The sequence below is a fragment of the Pseudonaja textilis genome, chromosome 3 (genome assembly GCF_049901715.1).
Source record: "Pseudonaja textilis isolate UNSWEBS1 chromosome 3, rPseTex1.2, whole genome shotgun sequence".
NCBI lineage: Eukaryota > Metazoa > Chordata > Lepidosauria > Squamata > Elapidae > Pseudonaja > Pseudonaja textilis.
Window position 1 is genome coordinate 195,226,744 of NC_141992.1, and position 18,307 is coordinate 195,245,050.

At 44.3% G+C, this 18,307-nt stretch overlaps 1 protein-coding gene and 1 long non-coding RNA gene across 4 annotated transcripts in view; both read right to left on the minus strand.

Moving 5' to 3' along the window:
• Nucleotides 1–4,471: 4,471 nt before the first annotated feature.
• The window catches only part of LOC148126482 (uncharacterized), a 456,824-nt gene continuing 442,988 nt past the window's right edge, over nt 4,472–18,307 (minus strand). The window contains exon 2 of the long non-coding RNA XR_015743328.1: nt 4,472–6,239. This is a non-coding gene — a long non-coding RNA (uncharacterized LOC148126482). The remainder of the gene's footprint in view (nt 6,240–18,307) is intronic.
• SLC45A4 (solute carrier family 45 member 4) overlaps nt 10,393–18,307 on the minus strand; it is a 98,942-nt gene continuing 91,027 nt past the window's right edge. For all 3 annotated transcript variants that reach the window (XM_087931799.1, XM_087931800.1, XM_087931801.1), the window contains 3 exons: nt 17,005–17,104; nt 13,963–14,174; nt 10,393–11,429 (listed from right to left, as the gene is read on the minus strand). In XM_087931799.1, coding sequence (XP_087787925.1) covers nt 11,064–11,429; nt 13,963–14,174; nt 17,005–17,104 — 678 coding nt within the window. In that variant the 3' untranslated portion in view covers nt 10,393–11,063. The remainder of the gene's footprint in view (nt 11,430–13,962; nt 14,175–17,004; nt 17,105–18,307) is intronic.

The window sequence follows — 18,307 nt, forward strand, 5'->3', positions numbered from 1 at the left end:
GACAAATTCTTTTATGTACACTGAGAGCATTTGCACCAAAGACAAATTCCTTGTGTGTCCAATCACACTTGGCCAATCAAGAATTCTATTCTATCCTATTCCAAGATGGAGGGCAATCTTTATTTACACTTCGTGGCGCTCCCACTTTTTCCTCACTGTTGTGCTGTTGTTATTTTCTTGGCCTAATGATGTATGCTATGAAAAAGCTCTCCGCGTTCATCCTTTATCCAGGGTTTATATTTAACTCCAAAGTCTGCTCCAAAGCATTTGGCGATCCACTAAATGGATCTGTCCACAATTCAAATCTGTCAACGCTTCAGATTTCCTCACATGACATCACCAAAGGAAATTAAAGTTACAGGCATTTTAAAACTTCACAGTCCATAACTCTAGAGATTTCTTGGCAGCTTTGGCTCCTTCATCACCACTTAAATCTCTAGTTTTCAAATGCAATTCTGCCGAGGGGAAAAAAAGGGATTTTCCCAGAGGCCTTTCTAAGTTAATCTGATCTTGGCTCAGATGTGGGAGCTCCATCGTTGTAGATTTTTAGAAAGAAATTGGACAGCCCCTTGTCTGAAATGGTATAGGATCTCTTGCTTGAGCAGAGGGTTGGACTAGAAGATCTCCAAGGTCCCTTCCAGCTCTATTCAGATTGATTGATCTTAAAAAAACCTCCCGTCATGGAGCACCCACAACTTCTGAAGACAAACGGATTAATTGTTCTCCCTGCCACGAAAATTTCTCCTTATTTTCTCCGTTGCTTCTCTCCTGGATGAGTTTCCATCTATTGTTTCTTGCCCTGCCCTCGGGTGCTTTGGAGAATTGGTTGACATTGATTTATTATCTCCCTGAGCAAGGCAGGGTCTCCCTTTCAATCACTTCTCTCTCTCTGGCTCTCGACCTCTTGAGTTGTAAGTTTAATTTTCAAAAATCTGGTTTTGTACAAAGTTTCAGGTCTCCCACAAATCAACAGAAAACAATTTCATTTGTTAGCAGCCGCTGCTAATATTCTGTCTGCCAGGATTCCGGCAGTTGCCCGAATTAAATCATGAGCCTCGAGCCAAGCTTCAAAAACTTCAACGGATTTATTAGGAGAGAACACGTCGGCATGACGTATATGAAGCCGATTCTGAGACATGTAATTCACTATCACCTATGACTCTGCTTTCCCCCCCCGGCTGTATCATAATTCATATTCTCCAATGAAACACGTTCATAGTTGAGAGTCATCAATCATGTTTTCCAATTAGGGATTTAACCCCACCCGGTTCATGGCAATTCTAAAATCGGCATGGAAATGTTTTAGGAGTAGACACCGTCCTTTCCCCACATCCTAAACATCTTGGCCACAGGGTCTACTCTGATGAGAAAGACACCTGGGAAGGGCCACATTGGGGAAATCCAACATAAGAATGGAATATTTATAGCTGGGGGTTGAACCGTGAAGTCCTTGATGTTCTCAAAACTTGGTGCTCGGCACTGAAGATGTTACCTGGTTGGGTATTGGATACCACTAAGGATCTCATATCTAGCATGCTTTTGGATATGGAGGCACGGGGAATTGCAAACCAGAGTCTAGGAGCTGCGATAATGTGTGTTATAAACCAGGAAAGGACGCACACCTGTCCTTAAGCAAAAGAATTGCCAATTGATGTGAACATAATCATATTAGCTGAGCGGTTTAGGTATTGTTTTGTTCAATTTGGTCAACTTGATTTGTGTTGATCAATATGCCTCTTTCTTCCTTTTTACTCCCCCCCTGGGTTTGTTTGTTTGTTTATTTATTTATTTATTTATTTATATTTATGTTACCGTTCTTTTGTGTTCTTCCGTTTTTGTTTTTGTTGTTGTTCTTTAAAAAAAAACTTTTAACAACTGTAATTGGTCCAGAATAACTGGGAGTCGGGTGGCATATAAATATGATGATTATTACAGATAATCCTTGATTTATGACCATGATTGGGACTGCAACATTTATCACTAAGCAGCGTGGTCATTAAGTGAGCCATGCCCAATCTTACAATCTTTTTATGCTGCAGCCATTAAGCCAGCTTCTCTGTTTGCTTGTTGCAAATGGTGATCACATACTGCAATCATTATTTTCATTAAGTTTGCTTACACACACACAAACACACAGTGGTACCTAGGTTACAGGAACCGGGCATGGCTAGTCTAGTGAAGAGAAGGACCAGGGGAGACATGATAGCAGTCTTCCAATATTTGAGGGGCTGCCACAGAGAGGAAGGGGTCTGTTTTCCAAGGCCCCTGAAGGCCAGAAAAGGAATAATGGATGGAAACTGAACAAGGAGAGATTTAACCTGGAAATAAGGAGAAACTTTCTGACAGGGAGAACAATCAACCAATGGAACAGAAGTTGCCCTTGGAAGTTGTGGGAGCTTCATCACTGAAGGCTTTCAAGAAGAGATTGGACTGCCATTTGTCAGAAATGGTGTAGGGTCTCCCGCTTGGGCGGGGGGTTGGACTAGATGACCTACAAGGTCCCTTCCAACTCTGATGATCTGTTATCTGTTAGGTAACATAGTTTCCCCTTGCACATACATGCCAGTCGTTTCCAGCGCTAGAGGGTGGTGCTTATCTCCGTTACAAAGCCAAAGAGCCAGCGCTGTCTGAAGGCGTCTCTGTCGTCATGTGACCAGCATGACTAAACGCCAAAGGCACATGGAGCGCTGTTCCCTTCCCACCAAAGTGGTCCCTATTTTTCTACTTGCATTTTTACATGCTTTCAAACTGCTAGGTTGGCAGAAGCTGGGACAAGGAACAGGAGCTCACTCCGTTACACTGCGCTAGGGATTCGAACCGCCGAACTGCTGACTGATGGACAAGCTCAGTGTTTTAACCATTGAGCCACTGTGTAACTCACTTAACAAAGGTTTCACTTAGCAACAGAAATGTTGGGCTCAATCGTGGTTGTCACTTGAGGACCACCTGTAGAGAGTCATAAGGCGGTCAGCACCGTTAAGTTCTAGTTTGTATGTCAAGTACCAAGCAAACAATGTGTCAACTCATAAAGTATTTCTATGATCTTTTTAGAGTTGTCATCCGAAAGGAAGGGATGAGCAGTGCGGCAGCTTGGAAACCAAAAGTGCATTCCATAGTTTTCAAAGATAGTAACTAGGTGACTGAAGTTTCTGCCGTGCAAAATTCTAACTGGAGAGCATGATTGATGGCTCTTGGCTATGGAGGTGTCCCATTGGAGAATATGAATTATGATACACCTAGGGGGGTGGGGGGAAAACCAGGGTCGAGGGCAGTGGTGGGATTCAAATTATTTTACTACCGGTTCTGTGGGCGTGGCTTGGTGGGTGTGGCAGGGGAAAGATACTGTAAAATCTCCAGTCAGAGGTGGTATTTGCCGGTTCCCCACACTCAAAATTTCCGCTACCGGTTCTCCAGAACTGGTCACAACCTGCTGAATACCACCTCTGCTCAAGGGTGACAATGAATGATGTGCCTCAGAGTCGGCTACCCCCAGGCAGCGCCGGACACGTTAACTCCCAATAAATCCTTGTGAAGTTTTGGAAGTTTGGCTCGAGACTCATGATTTAAATGGGGGTAACTGCTGGAATCCTGACAGGAAGTACCGGGACAAACTTTTCATGTCAAAATGCGTTGAGTAATAAATTCGATGAATTTCAAAACAGGTGCCACTGTGTATATAAGCAAATGTGTATTAAACTCACAATAAAAATACAGGTTGGTTGCCAAGCCATCGAATTTTGATCATCTGACTGCAAGGATATTATGATGGTCGTAATCTGAGGACTGGTTGCAAGCCACTTTCTTCCAGCCCTTTGGCAACTTCAAACAGTCACTAAACAGTGTTGGGCTGCACATTTTTTAATAACCGGTTCTCTGGCTGGTTGGTCATGTGACTGGGTGGGCGATGTCACTCATCACACCCAGCCCCGCCTCCCGGCCACTCGCCTCACAGAGATAGGATTCAGCCGGTTGGGGCTAATCCCACCACTGGTTGGCCATGTCCATTTTCCGGCCTGTTTGGGGGCCATTTTCGGGCTGGTTTTTGCCCCCCAAAACAGCCCAAAATGGCTCCCAAAACAGCCCAAAATGGCCCCCAAAACAGGCAGGGGTGGGGCCAGCCGATGATTCGATTTGCCGGTTCTTTGAACCATGCTGAGTCAGAACAAGGGGTTTGGGCAAATCGATCCGAACCTGCAGCAACCCACCTCTGTCACTAAACAGAACTGCGCTCAGAACTACCTTCGGAAGGGAGCTTCATCCCTGGAAGCTTTCAAGAAGAGATTAGATTCCCATTTGTCAGAAATGGTGTAGGGTCTCTTGGTTGGACTGGATGACCTACAAGATCCCTTCCAACTCTGTTATTCTGTTAAATGAATGGTCAACTAGCCGAAAGACGAGCTGTGTGTAAGTATATACTCCAGAGTGAATTCCCCTTCCCCATCCCTGCAGACACAAGACACAAACCAATCTCTCTTATTGAAATGTTTATTAAGATTGAACTGTAGAACAATGGATTGAGCACATGTAACTGTGAACTTTTGACTTGTTTTATACATTCAGCCGCTTCTAACGATACATGGGAAAAAATGTGTGTGTATATATATATACACACCAACAGATCAAAAGTGCAGAAGGGTTAATCTGTTTGTCATGCAATGAAGTCCAGAAAAGAAAAAAACACCAACCCCCCCGCCCCCCAAAAATTATCTGTGCTGAAATTGTTACCATCCCAGGCGTTAATGCCACTTGCACTCAGCCGACGTCGTCTCGCTTGTCCCTTTTCCCTAAGTCCCTGTGAAACGTTATGTGTTTAACACACACTTATAAACATTTGCTAAACTCAGCAAGAGCTAGTATAGTGCTCCAACTTAATAAGTTGATAAAAAAGAAGTTTCTTACGGCCAGTTCACAATGGAACTAATTATAGATATCTCTATATACTTATATTTATTTATTTTTCATTATGAGATGCCTAGATGCAGCTTTTCAGTAGATGAGGCATTTTTTTTTTTTGCAAAATAAACAAAATAACAAAAAGAAATTCAGCTGGCCATTTAACTATGAGGGAAGTGGCAGGTTTGGGTTGCACCAGAAATTAAAGAAGAAGAACAAAAATGACCAACATTGGAAAAGTTACTTCATTATCACCCGTGATATTGGGAGGCCGGAGGAAATGACCCCATAGCTTGACAGGACTACTACTTCTATTAAAGGATGACACCTTGACCTCTGGAAAAGCTGGACATCTCAGCCCCTTTCCTGATTCTGAAGAAGCAAGACCACAGCTCTTGAGAATTCGCTTTATCCCTTCGTGGTGTTTGGAGCAAACACGTTGTAGCTACGGAAAGCCTTCCAAAGTTGTGGAGCTTTCGGCAACTTTGGAAGATGCTACAGAACCCGGGCTGTTTTGTGATTACTTGGTGATCGAGGAATTATTCCAAGGAAGATATTGGGATTCAACTCATCCTAAATTTGTCCTCTCACAGGAGGTGAAATATTCAATGATCTAATGGAACTCAACTGTCTGGGGAAGAAACTCCTATGATTCCAGAACCTTCTTCCTGTTTGCAGATTCTCCCACAATCTCCACCTGACCGTCAAGATTCTAGTAAGAGGTACTTTACTGAGGAAGTTGCGAGTGCAACATGGAAATGGGTACTCTGGAGTTTTTTTCCCCCCAAAATGCCTTTTTTTTAAAAAAAAAAATCAAGATAGTTTTAAACACCTCCATCTTTTCTTGCAGAAATCACTGCTCTGGGGCTCAATGTGCAAACTTCAAATTCCACAGCTAGGAGACAACCGAAACAATTTGGGATTTCATTTTATCTCTCTCTTCCTTTCTGCAATGCAAGTTGCCCAATTTTCAAACTTTTGTGCAACTTTGGATGCCCCTAACTTTTATTTGGCTTTATGAGCGAGAAACCAAGGCGGCTCCTGCAAATGAAGGACAACTGCAAGACACTTCCAATCTTTCCTGGTTCCTTCCCACGACCGGCTGGACTTCAAAGGAGTGTGTGGAAGAAGCCACAAACTAAATTGAGCATGGCCTGGCGCTTGAAAGCAGGGCATGGAAAAGTTGTACACTTTGGCAAACGCAGGGCAAGGGAAGGAGCAGCGGGTTCAAACGATTTAAAGGAACAAAGAGGGATCAAAAGTGAATTGATAAAAAAGGAAAAGAGCTAGGTGAACTTTTCTAACTGAGCTGTGATCAAATTGGATCTAGGTGAGGGGTCTCCAACCTTGGCAACTTTGAAGACTTGTGGACTTCAACTCTTCAACTCCCAGAGTTCGTCAGCCAGCTTAAGTCTTACAGTTGCCAAGGTTGGAGACCCTTGATCCAGAAAGTCCTCACCAGAAGCTTCTACCCAAGAGCATCTGATCTTCTTAAAATCCTTGAAGGGCCCAGCCTGGTTCTCATTTGCTACCAGGAGTTGAAGGCCTCGAATCTGTTCCCACCAAAATCCAATCAGCTAATCCTGCATAGTACAGTTCAGCTCTAACTGAACTTGCTTTTGCACCTCTGCCAGAGATCTTTCCAAAAAAACATTTAAAAATCAAAGGTTCTCTAAAGTTCTCTCTCCAGGAGTTTTAGCACGGAGAAAGATCACCACGATGGGCCGGAGATCTTGTCCAGAGGTTCTCCACTGTCAAGGAATAATCTAAATTAAATGGCCCAGCAGAATCAAATTCCTTCTCAAGGAATTTGCTCAACCTCCCTTGTCTTTTGGAGTGAAGGAGCTCCCTTTGTGGACAAACCTCCAACGGGGTCTAGATGAGGGAACAAGTTCTTGAATCATTAGAGAATATTTTAACAGCTGGTTGGGTAAAAGTCTTCATAACCAAATAAAGAGCCCATTTCCAAAAAATTAATGAAAAGTTGTTATTGCTTTTTTCCTACCTCTTAATTCACCCTAAATGAAGAAAACTTGTCATGTCAGATAGAAAATAAATATTGGTAATTCCTAAAGTAAATCTGGTCAACAGCTAAGTAGGACTCCACAGAGCCAGCTGAATTTGATAGACAAGATAAGATACATCACATTCAAGGAAGAATTTGGCTTTTGATTGAACCACCTGAAGGGAATGAGGATTTTTCAATGTGCGCCACTTATGTCCCGCCCCAAAACATGGGAATAGAAGCATTAACTAGGACGCGGTGAATTTTGTGTTCATCCCAAGGCCCAAGCCAAAATATACTGCCAGGGTTGCTTTTTGCTATTCTAAAAACTCTTAAATTACGCTTCAGTTTATAGTCCAGCATGGTTTGGGAATCTCTAAGTAAAGGAGAAAGACACAAATCATGTCCTGAGTTTTAATAACACGGGATTAAATCACTTTCAGTTATAAAAAGCAAAGTGTGTGTCCCATTGTCTTCCAGGTAGACCAGAGGTCTCCAAACTTAGCAACTTTAAGACTTGTGGACTTCAGGTTGAAGCCCACAAGTCTTAAAGTGACCAAGTTTGGGGACCCCTGTGATAGACAAATAGACCTACAAAACTAAAGTTCAGGTCTAAATCCCATTTAATTTAATACCAATTTAATGATAGCCTGCACGTCTCTTTTCGGACATCAGGGTAGCCACGTTTGAAAGCATTTCAATGTTCTTAAGATAAAGCTCCAGAGATGAAGGAGAACAATTCTGCCAGGAAGTCTAAACATGAGGAAGGTTGAGAAGGTTGGACTTTCAAGTTAAGAGGGCCTTCTTTATCAGAACTGGGCAGAAAACTACCTTGGGTTTATCAGTGTGGTTTAACCCAATGGCTCAAAAGAACAAGGACCAAAGCATAGCCCAACATCTAAGAGGCCTTCCCCTTTTTCCATCCCAGAACCAAGGAGGATGTCATCGAACGATGGGCGAAAACTTCTCAATTAGCCAGGAAGGAACAAGCACATTCTCTGATGTTTGGAGTCACTATGGCTTAAAGCAGGGGTCTCCAACCTTGGCCGCTTTAAGACTTGTGGGCTTCAAGTCCCAGAATTCCCAGCCAGCATGTCCAAGTTTGGAGACCCCCTGCCTTAAAGGAAGTTAATTTGGGGGAAAAACCACCACATCGTTGCTTGTTTGATTTTGAGAAACAAAACAAATCAAGATAGCCGTTATCTGATCAAAGCCCCTCCCCTTTTCAGAGGTGCAAGGCATGTGCGTGGGGGGGAAAGGGGGCGTGGCATCAATCATACAATCGTGGCCACCATCTTGAATGCTTCGCGTTTCTCTGACAAGCAGAATGTCAGTCTCTTTTATTTTTGTTCACTGATGGAACGGAATGAAAGCGAGCTTTTCCAGGAAGGGAACAAACAACTCAAAAAAGCAAAATTCCACCGAAGAGAGAAAAGAGAGGGTTGCTTTTTTTTTTTTTTTTTTTTTTTTTTAACTCCCAAGGAGAGAAAATTAGCGCGGCAATCTCATTTCACGTGATTCATCGAGACTCCTGTTCAGCAGGGCCCTTCTAAAAAGGCCAAGGGCCGTAGTTAAAATGGCTGATTTAAAAGGGAATGAGCAACTATTCTGAAGGGGGGGCGTGGTGGAGAAACCCCCCCCCCCCATGGTAAATTAGAACACTGCTGGGTGGTGGGAGTAGTGGAGTGCATGTGTTAGGTGTAGCAAAGTCTCCAAGTGCAACAGAAGGAGAGCACGCTTAGCTAAAAACAACCACGTAAAATCTGTTTCCCAACTTCGACAGCCTTCAGATCTCCCTCTTTTTAAAAATAATGTTCCAAATGTCACATTTTGGAGGGGGGTGGGGTGGGCAACGAAGGGGGAGAAACGAAATATTCCTTCGATCCTTTAAAAATAGTTCTATGAAACTCTGGTAGAAAACGAGCTTCTATGAAATTTCCTATAAAGAGGAGAGGTAAAATGACTGCTGAAAAGCACAAGACAGGACTGGCCGAAGACTGAAGGTAAAATCGGGGTTGTCCTGAGGCCGTGGTCGACCAAGTCAAAAGACGGGGAACCTTTACGGTGGGGATCCAAAATCCACCCATCTTTGATTGGTTCCCTCCTCTGAGCTCTTCAAATCCCCAGATGAAGGACGACCGCGGCAGTTGTGTAAAATGTGACGTCTTCTTTTGAAACAGATCAACGGTTCAAGTAAGAGATCAAAAACGGCTTCTTTGAATTAGATATATAGAAAGGTAAATACTTGCTTCTTAACCGCTGGGCTCGCTGACATGCGTTTTACAGAGATGTTACCGGAAGGAGCAGCAGGGGAAAAAAACAAACAAGAACACCAAGAGGGCCTCCCAAATTTGCAACACTCCACGAGGAAATCTGCCTCGGAAACTGTCTATGGGAGGAGAACTTTCTAGAAGAGTGAAAAAACGAAGAGATTACATGTGGTATGGAATCAAGAGTCGGGCCCTATTAGGGGTTCCCTTGGAATTTGTCCCAAATGATGCCAAAAATGATTTTTTTGAGGTGCGAGACCAGCTGAATTTCTGCCTTCCTCCACAGCAGCAGAATTTCGGCGCCTCCGAAGGACACTGTTGGAGCAGGCGGGCCTTACGCACGGAAGCCGCTCAAATCAACATCCGATCCAAAGAAACAAGAAAGGCGGGTAGGAATTTTCGACTGAGGAACAAATGGAAGAAGAATTTCTTTGAGACTCCGGCGACATCTCACCATCCCCCTCAAAGCTGAGGAAAAAACTACAGCGTTTTGAAAAAAAAAAAGCTGCGTTCTCGAAGACCTGAAAGCTTTTTTTATGTTTTAATTAAAAAATTAAAAAGCAAGCAAGGAAAAACAAACCAACCAACTAACGAACACGTAGGCAGACGAATATTCGTTACTCTGCAAACCTCAGAGGTAGGCCTTTGGTTTTTTGCTTGTCCATGTTGAGAGAACCTCCTTGTTCGCCACCGTTTCCAGCCTGGAAGTTTCAGGAAAAAGTGCAATCAACAACCCTTGCCCTCCCACCTCCCCCAAAAAGCCTTCCCCCCACCCCCAAAAAAAACAGAACCCAAGGGAATCCATACTTGAAGAGACTGATGATGGAGATTCCCCAAGCAGCTTTGTCGCAAAGGAGGACATTTAAGGACATTTAAATGCCACTAAGCTGGGAAAAAGAAAAATCGAAAAATTCAAATCGACCCATTTGTGGGTATCAATAGTCACTGCTTGTCCCGCTCCCTCCCTCCAGCCCCGGTTCTTTTTCTCACTATCCCAACTGGCTGAAATTTCTCTTTCCTTCCACCAAAACAGCTTCTATGGATCCAGGTTGCCTGGGGTCCTAAGTGACAAAAATGACCCCATCAGGCTGAGGGTTTTATTTTTATTTAAAAATAAATAAACGAACACGCGTTCCCACTGTTCACGCCGCTGCAATAATTTCGCATAAAATTGGGGGGGCGAAAATAGCAGTGACTCCCAAAATAATGAGTTCCAGGCCAAAGTTCAAGAGAGGAAGAGGAGGGGGAAGGGAACAGCCCCTCCCCCCCAACCAAGGAAAGCTGTCGATTTTAATATTGCATCAATTCTACAAATGCACACATTTCAACCAGCTGCAATTGATTGTCTTAAGAAAAAACCACACGGCCTGATCAAAATAAAAGCTGTTTTTTTTTTTTCCTGGGGGGGAAAAAAATGCGGAAGCAAGAATGGCTTAATTTAAATCCCAAACTGTCCAATTGTCAAAAAAATAGAAATAAAAAAAATAATGAAATGTCCAGATGAATAATTGGCACGGGGAAGAAAAAAAAAAAAAGAGAGAGAGAGAAAAGGAACGCCATGTCTTTTAAAAACCAAAAAAACTAGAAGGATGTTTTCCTGCTTGTTGATTAAAAAAAAACATCTCGGAAATCCGAAAAGTGTTTCTCTTCGTTAAAAACACCTCTAAGAAACAGAGATTTTTTTTTTTTTTCCTGGATGGTAGAGAAAGCAGTCAGCACGAAAATTCTCCGAGCTCCGCAATTGCGCGAAAGGACCTTTCTCCCCCGAAAAATCCCCTGCTGCAAATTAAAACAGCGGGAAGCTGCCCGCTAAAAATTCAAAATTTTTGCTTTGAAGGATGTTCTGGGTTTTGCATCTGGATTGCTTGGAATGTGTGTGAGAGGCCGGGACGCCTTCACACCGCCGACTCGCTTTCCACCTCTGGCGCAGCTGGATCTTTTCCGCGGCTGAGTTTGATCACCGTCAGTTTCTCCTCGCTCTCGCCGCTGTTTTTGGCTGCGGCAGGCGGGGCCAACTCCTTCTGCTCTTCCTTCAAACTCTCCCCAACATCTGGGTAAATCACCAAGAAGGTGGCCGTCAAGAAGCCCAGGAAAGAGCCCACGGATGCCACGACCGGGATGACCCGGACGGTGCCCACGGCATCTACCACACTTCCCAGGGCAGAAGCTACCAGGATCTGGGAGATGTAGACCTGGCACGACAAGATGGCGCAATCGATGCCGAAACCTCGCTTGGAGTTGCCAGGGCTGTGATGGATGTACTGCGAAAAAAAGAGCACAAAAACACAACAAAAAGACAAGTCAAGGTGAAGGAGTTTGCACTGGTGGTGCAGAGGTGGGAATGCAGTACTGAAGGCTACTTCTGCTGACTGCCGGCTGCCAGCAGTTCGATCCTCACCAGGCTCGAGATTGACTCAGCCTTCCATCCTTCCAAGGTGGGTAAAATGAGGACCCAGATTGTTGGGGGCAAGAGGCTGACCCTGTAAACCGCTTAGAGGGCTGCAAAGCACTGTGAAGCGGTATATAAGTCTAAGAAGGAATGAAGGGGTATAGTGCTAAGAAGGAAGGAAGGAAGGAAGGAAGGAAGGAAGGAAGGAAGGAAGGAAGGAAGGAAGGAAGGGGAGAGGGAGGAAGGAAGGCAGGTAGGAAGGAAAATAACACCTGAAAGAATGGGAGGAAGGAAGGAAGGAAGGAAGGAAGGAAGGAAGGAAGGAAGGAAAATAACACCTGAAAAGAATGGGAGGGGAGGAAGGAAGAGGGAGGGAGAGGAGGGAGGGAGGGAGGGAGGGAGGGAAGGAAGGAGGAAGGAGGGATGGGAGGGGAGGGAAAGAATGGGAGGAAGGAAGGAAGGAAGGAAGGAAGGAAGGAAGAAGGAAGGAAGGAAGGAAAGAAGGAAGGAAGGAAGGAAAATAACACCTGAAAGAATGGGAGGAACAAGGAAGGTAACACCTGAAAGAATGGGAGGAAGGAAGGAAGGGAGAGGGAGGGAGGGAGGGAGGGAGGGAAGGGGAAGGAAGGAAATAACACCTGAAAGAAAAGAACAAGGAGGTAAACCTGAAAGGATGGGGGAAGGAAGGGAAGGAAGGAAGGGAAGGGAGGGAGGGAAATAACACCTGAGAGAATGGGAGGAAGGAAGGAAGGGAGAGGGAGGAGGAGGAGGGAGGAGGAAGGAAGGAAGGAAAATAACACCTGAAAGAATGGGAGGGAGGAAGGTAAAGAAAGAATGGGAGGAAGGAAGGGAAGGAAGGAAGGAAGGAGGAGGAAGATAACACCTGAAAGAATGGGAGGAACGAAAGAAAGAAGGGAGGGAGAGGGGGGGAGGAGGAAGGAAGGAAGATAACACCTGAAAAAGGAGATGGAGGAGGGAGGGCCATGGTGTTATAGTGGTTAGAACACAGTATTGCAGGCTGACTCTGCTCACTACCAGGAGTTCGATTCTGACTCAAGGTTGACTCAGCCTTCCATCCATCCAAGGTCAGTCAAATGAGGACCCAGATTGTTGGGGGCAAGAGGCTGACTCTGTACACTGCTTAGAGAGAGGCTGTAAAAGCACTGTGAAGCGGTATATAAGTCTAAGGGCCATTGCTGTTGGTGCACAGGTAGTTCCTGACTTCTCCATTGCTTCTTCCGAAGAGCCACCAGCATTTTTTAAAAAAATACAGGTATTCCTCAGGTGCGGTGGTCGTGCATGCATGTGCAGGGGTGTGGGTGCCCCTGCATGCATTGCCTTATGGGTACTGGCATGCGTATGTGTGTGTGTATGTGCGCACTGTTGGCATGTGAGGACGGAAAGGTTAGCCATCACTGCTCTAGGAGACCCATTTGCGATTTGGTGATTGTGCTGTTTAGAGGCCTTGGTTTTCCCAGTGGCAATGTATGGCTGTGAGAGTTGGACTGTAAGGAAGGCTGAGCGCCAAAGAATGGCGGCCTTCCAACTCTGGTACTGGAGAAGACTCCTGTGAGTCCCTTGGACTGCAAGGCCATCCAACCGGTCAGTCCTAGAGGAGATCAGCCCTGGCTGCTCTTTACAAGGCCAGATCCTGAAGACAAAACTCAAAGACTTTGGCCACCTCATGAGAAGGAAGGACTCCCTGGAGAAGAGCCTAATGCTGGGAACAGTTGAGGGCAAAAAAAGAAGGGGATGACAGAGAATGAGGGGGCTGGATGGAGTCACTGAAGCAGCCGGTGTGAGCTTAAATGGACTCCAGGGGATGGTAGAGGGTAGGAAGGCCTGGAGGAACGTTGTCCATGGGGTCACGATGGGTCAGACACGACTTCATAACTAACAACAATAACAACACCGTTTAGCACAGGGGTGTCCCCAGTCCGTGCTGGCTAGGGATTCTGGGAGTTGAAGTCCACAGGTCTTACGGTTGATAAGGTTGGGTGGCACATTTAGTGGCACATTATAGGAATCCAAAAATGGGTGGATTCAATGTCAGATTGTGCTGGTTGGGTGAGTCCAGAGAGGACAGATACAGGAGAAGTTCTGCAGAAGGTCTTTGTCGCCATCTCATACCAAGGTAAGGGAGAAGGTCTCCTTCCCCAATGATCTGTGTGCATCTGTATGGTTGGATAGTTGAGGGACCCATAACTCTTATGAAGAAGTGTCCACAGTTCACCCTCCAACCTTTGACGGTAAGAGATGCTCCGTTACTTTGACTGGGAAGCCCCTCAGTCAAATCAAGACACTCTCATCCCTGATCTAACTGGGGTTCTCCGATCCCAAAGGTGGTGCGACCTTAAGACTTGGTGAACTTCAACCCCCAGAATTCCAGCCAGAAGGCCACCTACCTCCTTGATGTCGTGGTACTGTCCCAGGAGTGCATAGGGGCAATAGGAGATGCTCATCGAAACGATTCCCATGGTGCTGATCATGATCATGGCGACGTAGACGTTGGGGAAAATGGCCATCACCGCTGTGCCGATGGAGAACCCCAAGGTGCCCAAGATGTAGATCACTCGTATGCTCAAGTCATAATTGTCCAAGTATTTCTGGAGTAAAGCTGGAAAACGATGGGCACAAGTCGCAGTTACACAACGTTCTGAACTTCTACGGAGGAGGGCAACAACCCACCCATTCAACCTCTTCCACCCAGGCCTACTGAGAAGATAGGAGAGACGTGCATAAATTCTCCAAGCAACCTTGGCTGGCTGGGAAAGTCTGAGAGTTGAAGCCCATGGATCTTAAAAAGTTGCTCATTGGCTTAGAGAAAGGACGTCCCAACTTTGGCAACTTAAGACCTGTGGACCTCAACTCCCCAAATTCCTCTGGTTTAGAGCGAGGAGAAATAATCCTTCCAGGTTTAAGAGTTGCGTTAACCTCAGAACCATTGGAGAAAGCCTCTTCCCCACAAAGCATGACCTGCCACACCAAGTATCAGGCAATAACCAAGTGGATGAATCTCACAGTCTCTTGACTAACTTAAGAATTACATGCTTGGCTCATTGTGTCTTTTATTCCTTGGAGACATCTGAGAGGGCAATCCTCAGGCCCAAGCTTACAGCAGGAGTCTCCGATCATGGCAGTTTCAAAACTTGTGGACTTCCAACTCTCAGAATTCCTGGCTGGCTGAGGAACTCTGGGAGCGGAAGTCCACAAGTCTTAAGGTTGCCAAGTTTGGACACCTCTGGTTTATAGGACCCGTGTGTGGTCTGTGGGATATATCTTGGGCAAAGCATCTTTCTCCAGTCTTGTGCCCAGATATACAGTTAGTGCAACTCTCAACCAAAACAACTTGAGGGCAGCAATATGGAAGCAAATGGTTAAGGAAGGAGCTTTAGCTCTGAGGGAGAGAGCATATTTTCCATGCTGAATGTCCCAAACTAACTGAGGTCTTCCCTGGGAGATTCACTGTCTTTCCCATTCCAACATGGAGATGTTATCCTTCAACATGTTCTAGTTCACCATCAAAGCTGACACCAGCCAGAGCAGAGAACAACTCAAAGGGGTAGAGGAGGAAGATGTGGAGAGACCTGGCCGATGGAATTGCCAAGAGTTGGATATGACTGAATGGATAACATCGTGATAGGTTGTGATGTAATATGTTGTTATATAATGATATGAAATTCTCGAAAACAGCTCATCTGCCTGGAATCCACACTGTATAATGGACATTAATATGATTGAACGAGTCCAGAGGTATTGCATGAGAAGACTACTTCACTCCTCAGCTCGCAATAGAATACCTTATACTATCAGGCTTGAAATTTTAGGTTTGGACAACTTAGAACTACGCTGCCTGTGGTCTGACCTAAGCTTAGTACACAAAACTGTCTGCTATAACATCCTACCTGTCGACAACAACTTCAGCTTCAACCGCAATAACACACGGGCAAACAATAGATCCAAACTCAAAGTAAATCGCTCCAAACTCGATTGCAGAAAGTACGACTTCAGCAACGGAGTGCTCAACGCCTGGAACCCACTCCCTGACTCTGGTGTTACATCCTCAAACCCCCAAAACTTATAACCTCAAACTGTCTACCGTGGACCTTGCTCCATTCCTAGGAGGTCTGTGGGGGCGTGCGTAAGCGCACCGGCGTGCCTACCGTCCCTGTCCTTCTGTTCCCACTTATTCCTATTCATTTATTATGTATCTACTTATACCTGCTTATAATTATATGCTTACATGTTATGTTCATACTTATACTTGGTTTCTCATACATGCTTGAGAAACTAACTAAATAACTAATTAACTAACTAACTAACTAACTAACTAAACATCTTGATTTCAGTAAAACATATTCATTTCCACTTATTCATACTCATTTATTATGTATCTACTTATACTTGCTTATAATTATATGCTTACATGTTATGCTCATACTTATACTTGGTTTCTCATACATGCTTGAGAAACTAACTAACTAACTAACTAATTAACTAACTAACTAACTAAACATCTTGATTTCAGTAAAACATATTCATTTCCACTTATTCATACTCATTTATTATGTATCTACTTATACCTGCTTATAATTATATGCTTACATGTTAGGTTCATACTTATACTTGGTTTCTCATACATGCTTGAGAAACTAACTAAATAACTAATTAACTAACTAACTAACTAACTAACTAACTAAACATCTTGATTTCAGTAAAACATATTCATTTCCACTTATTCATACTCATTTTATTATGTATCTACTTATACTTGCTTATAATTATATGCTTACATGTTATGCTCATACTTATACTTGGTTTCTCATACATGCTTGAGAAACTAACTAACTAACTAACTAACTAACTAACTAACTAACTAACTAACTAAACATCTTGATTTCAGTAAAACATATTCATTTCCACTTATTCATACTCATTTATTATGTATCTACTTATACCTGCTTATAATTATATGCTTACATGTTAGGTTCATACTTATACTTGGTTTCTCATACATGCTTGAGAAACTAACTAAATAACTAATTAACTAACTAACTAACTAACTAACTAACTAACTAAACATCTTGATTTCAGTAAAACATATTCATTTCCACTTATTCATACTCATTTATTATGTATCTACTTATACTTGCTTATAATTATATGCTTACATGTTATGCTCATACTTATACTTGGTTTCTCATACATGCTTGAGAAACTAACTAACTAACTAACTAACTAACTAACTAACTAACTAACTAACTAACTAACTATCTTGATTTCAGTAAAACATATTCATTCATTCATTCATTCAAATGATAAAGCTTCCCATCGCACATCCCTCGCTCTGGTACTGCTCACAATGAAACCAGATTCTGCCTCCCTCTTCCCAATTATGCCACTCTTCACCCAGCTTTAACCCAGGACAGTAGCACACAGCCTCTCACCTGAACACACAGCAGCAGTAGCAGCATAGATGACCAAGCCCCAGCAACCCATCTGGACGCCAGTGCTGTAGTCCTGCAGTTCGGTCGAATTAGAAGGAGCCTGTCGGGAAAGAAGAGGCTTTGACCAAAGGCAGAAGACTTGAAAGAAATGGTCGGCCACCGTCCCGCACCAAATTTCCAGCTGCCCTTCTTTAAAACAGACTATTTGTCGAGCTCACTGAGGATTGAACTGTGGGGGTTCTTGGTGTTCTCTGAGTTTGGTGGTTTTCCTGCAGATGTTTCATTACCCAACTAGATGACATCATCAGTGCTAGAAGGGGGTGGGTTTTGTGGAAGAGCAGCAGGAGGAGGAGGAGAAGGAGGAGGAATGTGGGGTCCTATATGCTCTCAGTAGTTGGTGGTTTTCTTGCAGATAATTTCATTACCCAACTAGGTAACATCATCAGTGCTAGAAGGGGTGGGTTTAGCAGGAGGAGGAGGAGGAGGAGGAGAAGGAGGAGGAGAAGGAGGAGGAGGAGGAGGAGGAGAAGGAGGAGGAATGTGGTGTCCTAGATGCTCTCTGAGCTTGGTGGTTTTCTTGCAGATGTTTCATTACCCAACTAGGTAACAACATCAGTGCTAGAAGGGGGTGGGTTTAGCAGGAGGAGGAGGAGGACAAGGAAGAGGAGGAGGAGGAGGAGAAGGAGGAGGAATGTGGGATCCTAGATGCTCTCTGAGCTTGGTGGTTTTCTTGCAGATGTTTCATTACCCAACTAGATGACATCATCAGTGCTAGAAGGGGGTGGGTTTTGTGGAAGAGCAGCAGGAGGAGGAGGAGAAGGAGGAGGAATGTGGGGTCCTATATGCTCTCAGTAGTTGGTGGTTTTCTTGCAGGTGTTTCATTACCCAACTAGGTAACATCATCAGTGCTAGAAGGGGGTGGGTTTTGTGGAAGAGCAGGAAGAGGAGGAGGAGGAGGACAAGGAAGAGGAGGAGGAGGAGGAGGAGGAATGTGGGGTCCTAGATGCTCTCTGAGCTTAGTGGTTTTCTTGCAGATGTTTCATTACCCAACTAGGCAACATCATCAGTGTTAGAAGGGAATGAGGTTGGCAGAGAGGAGGAGAAAGAGGACTATGAGGTCGTTGTTGCGTTCTGTGCTTGTGCATTTCTTGCAAGACAGTTCATTACCTAACCGGTTAACATCATCAGTAATTATCAGCACTGAGGATGTTATCTAGTTTGGTAAAGGAAGGTTTGCAAGAATACCACCAAGCTCAGAGCGCACTGAGGACCTCACCCTTCCACTTCCTCCTACGAGGCTACT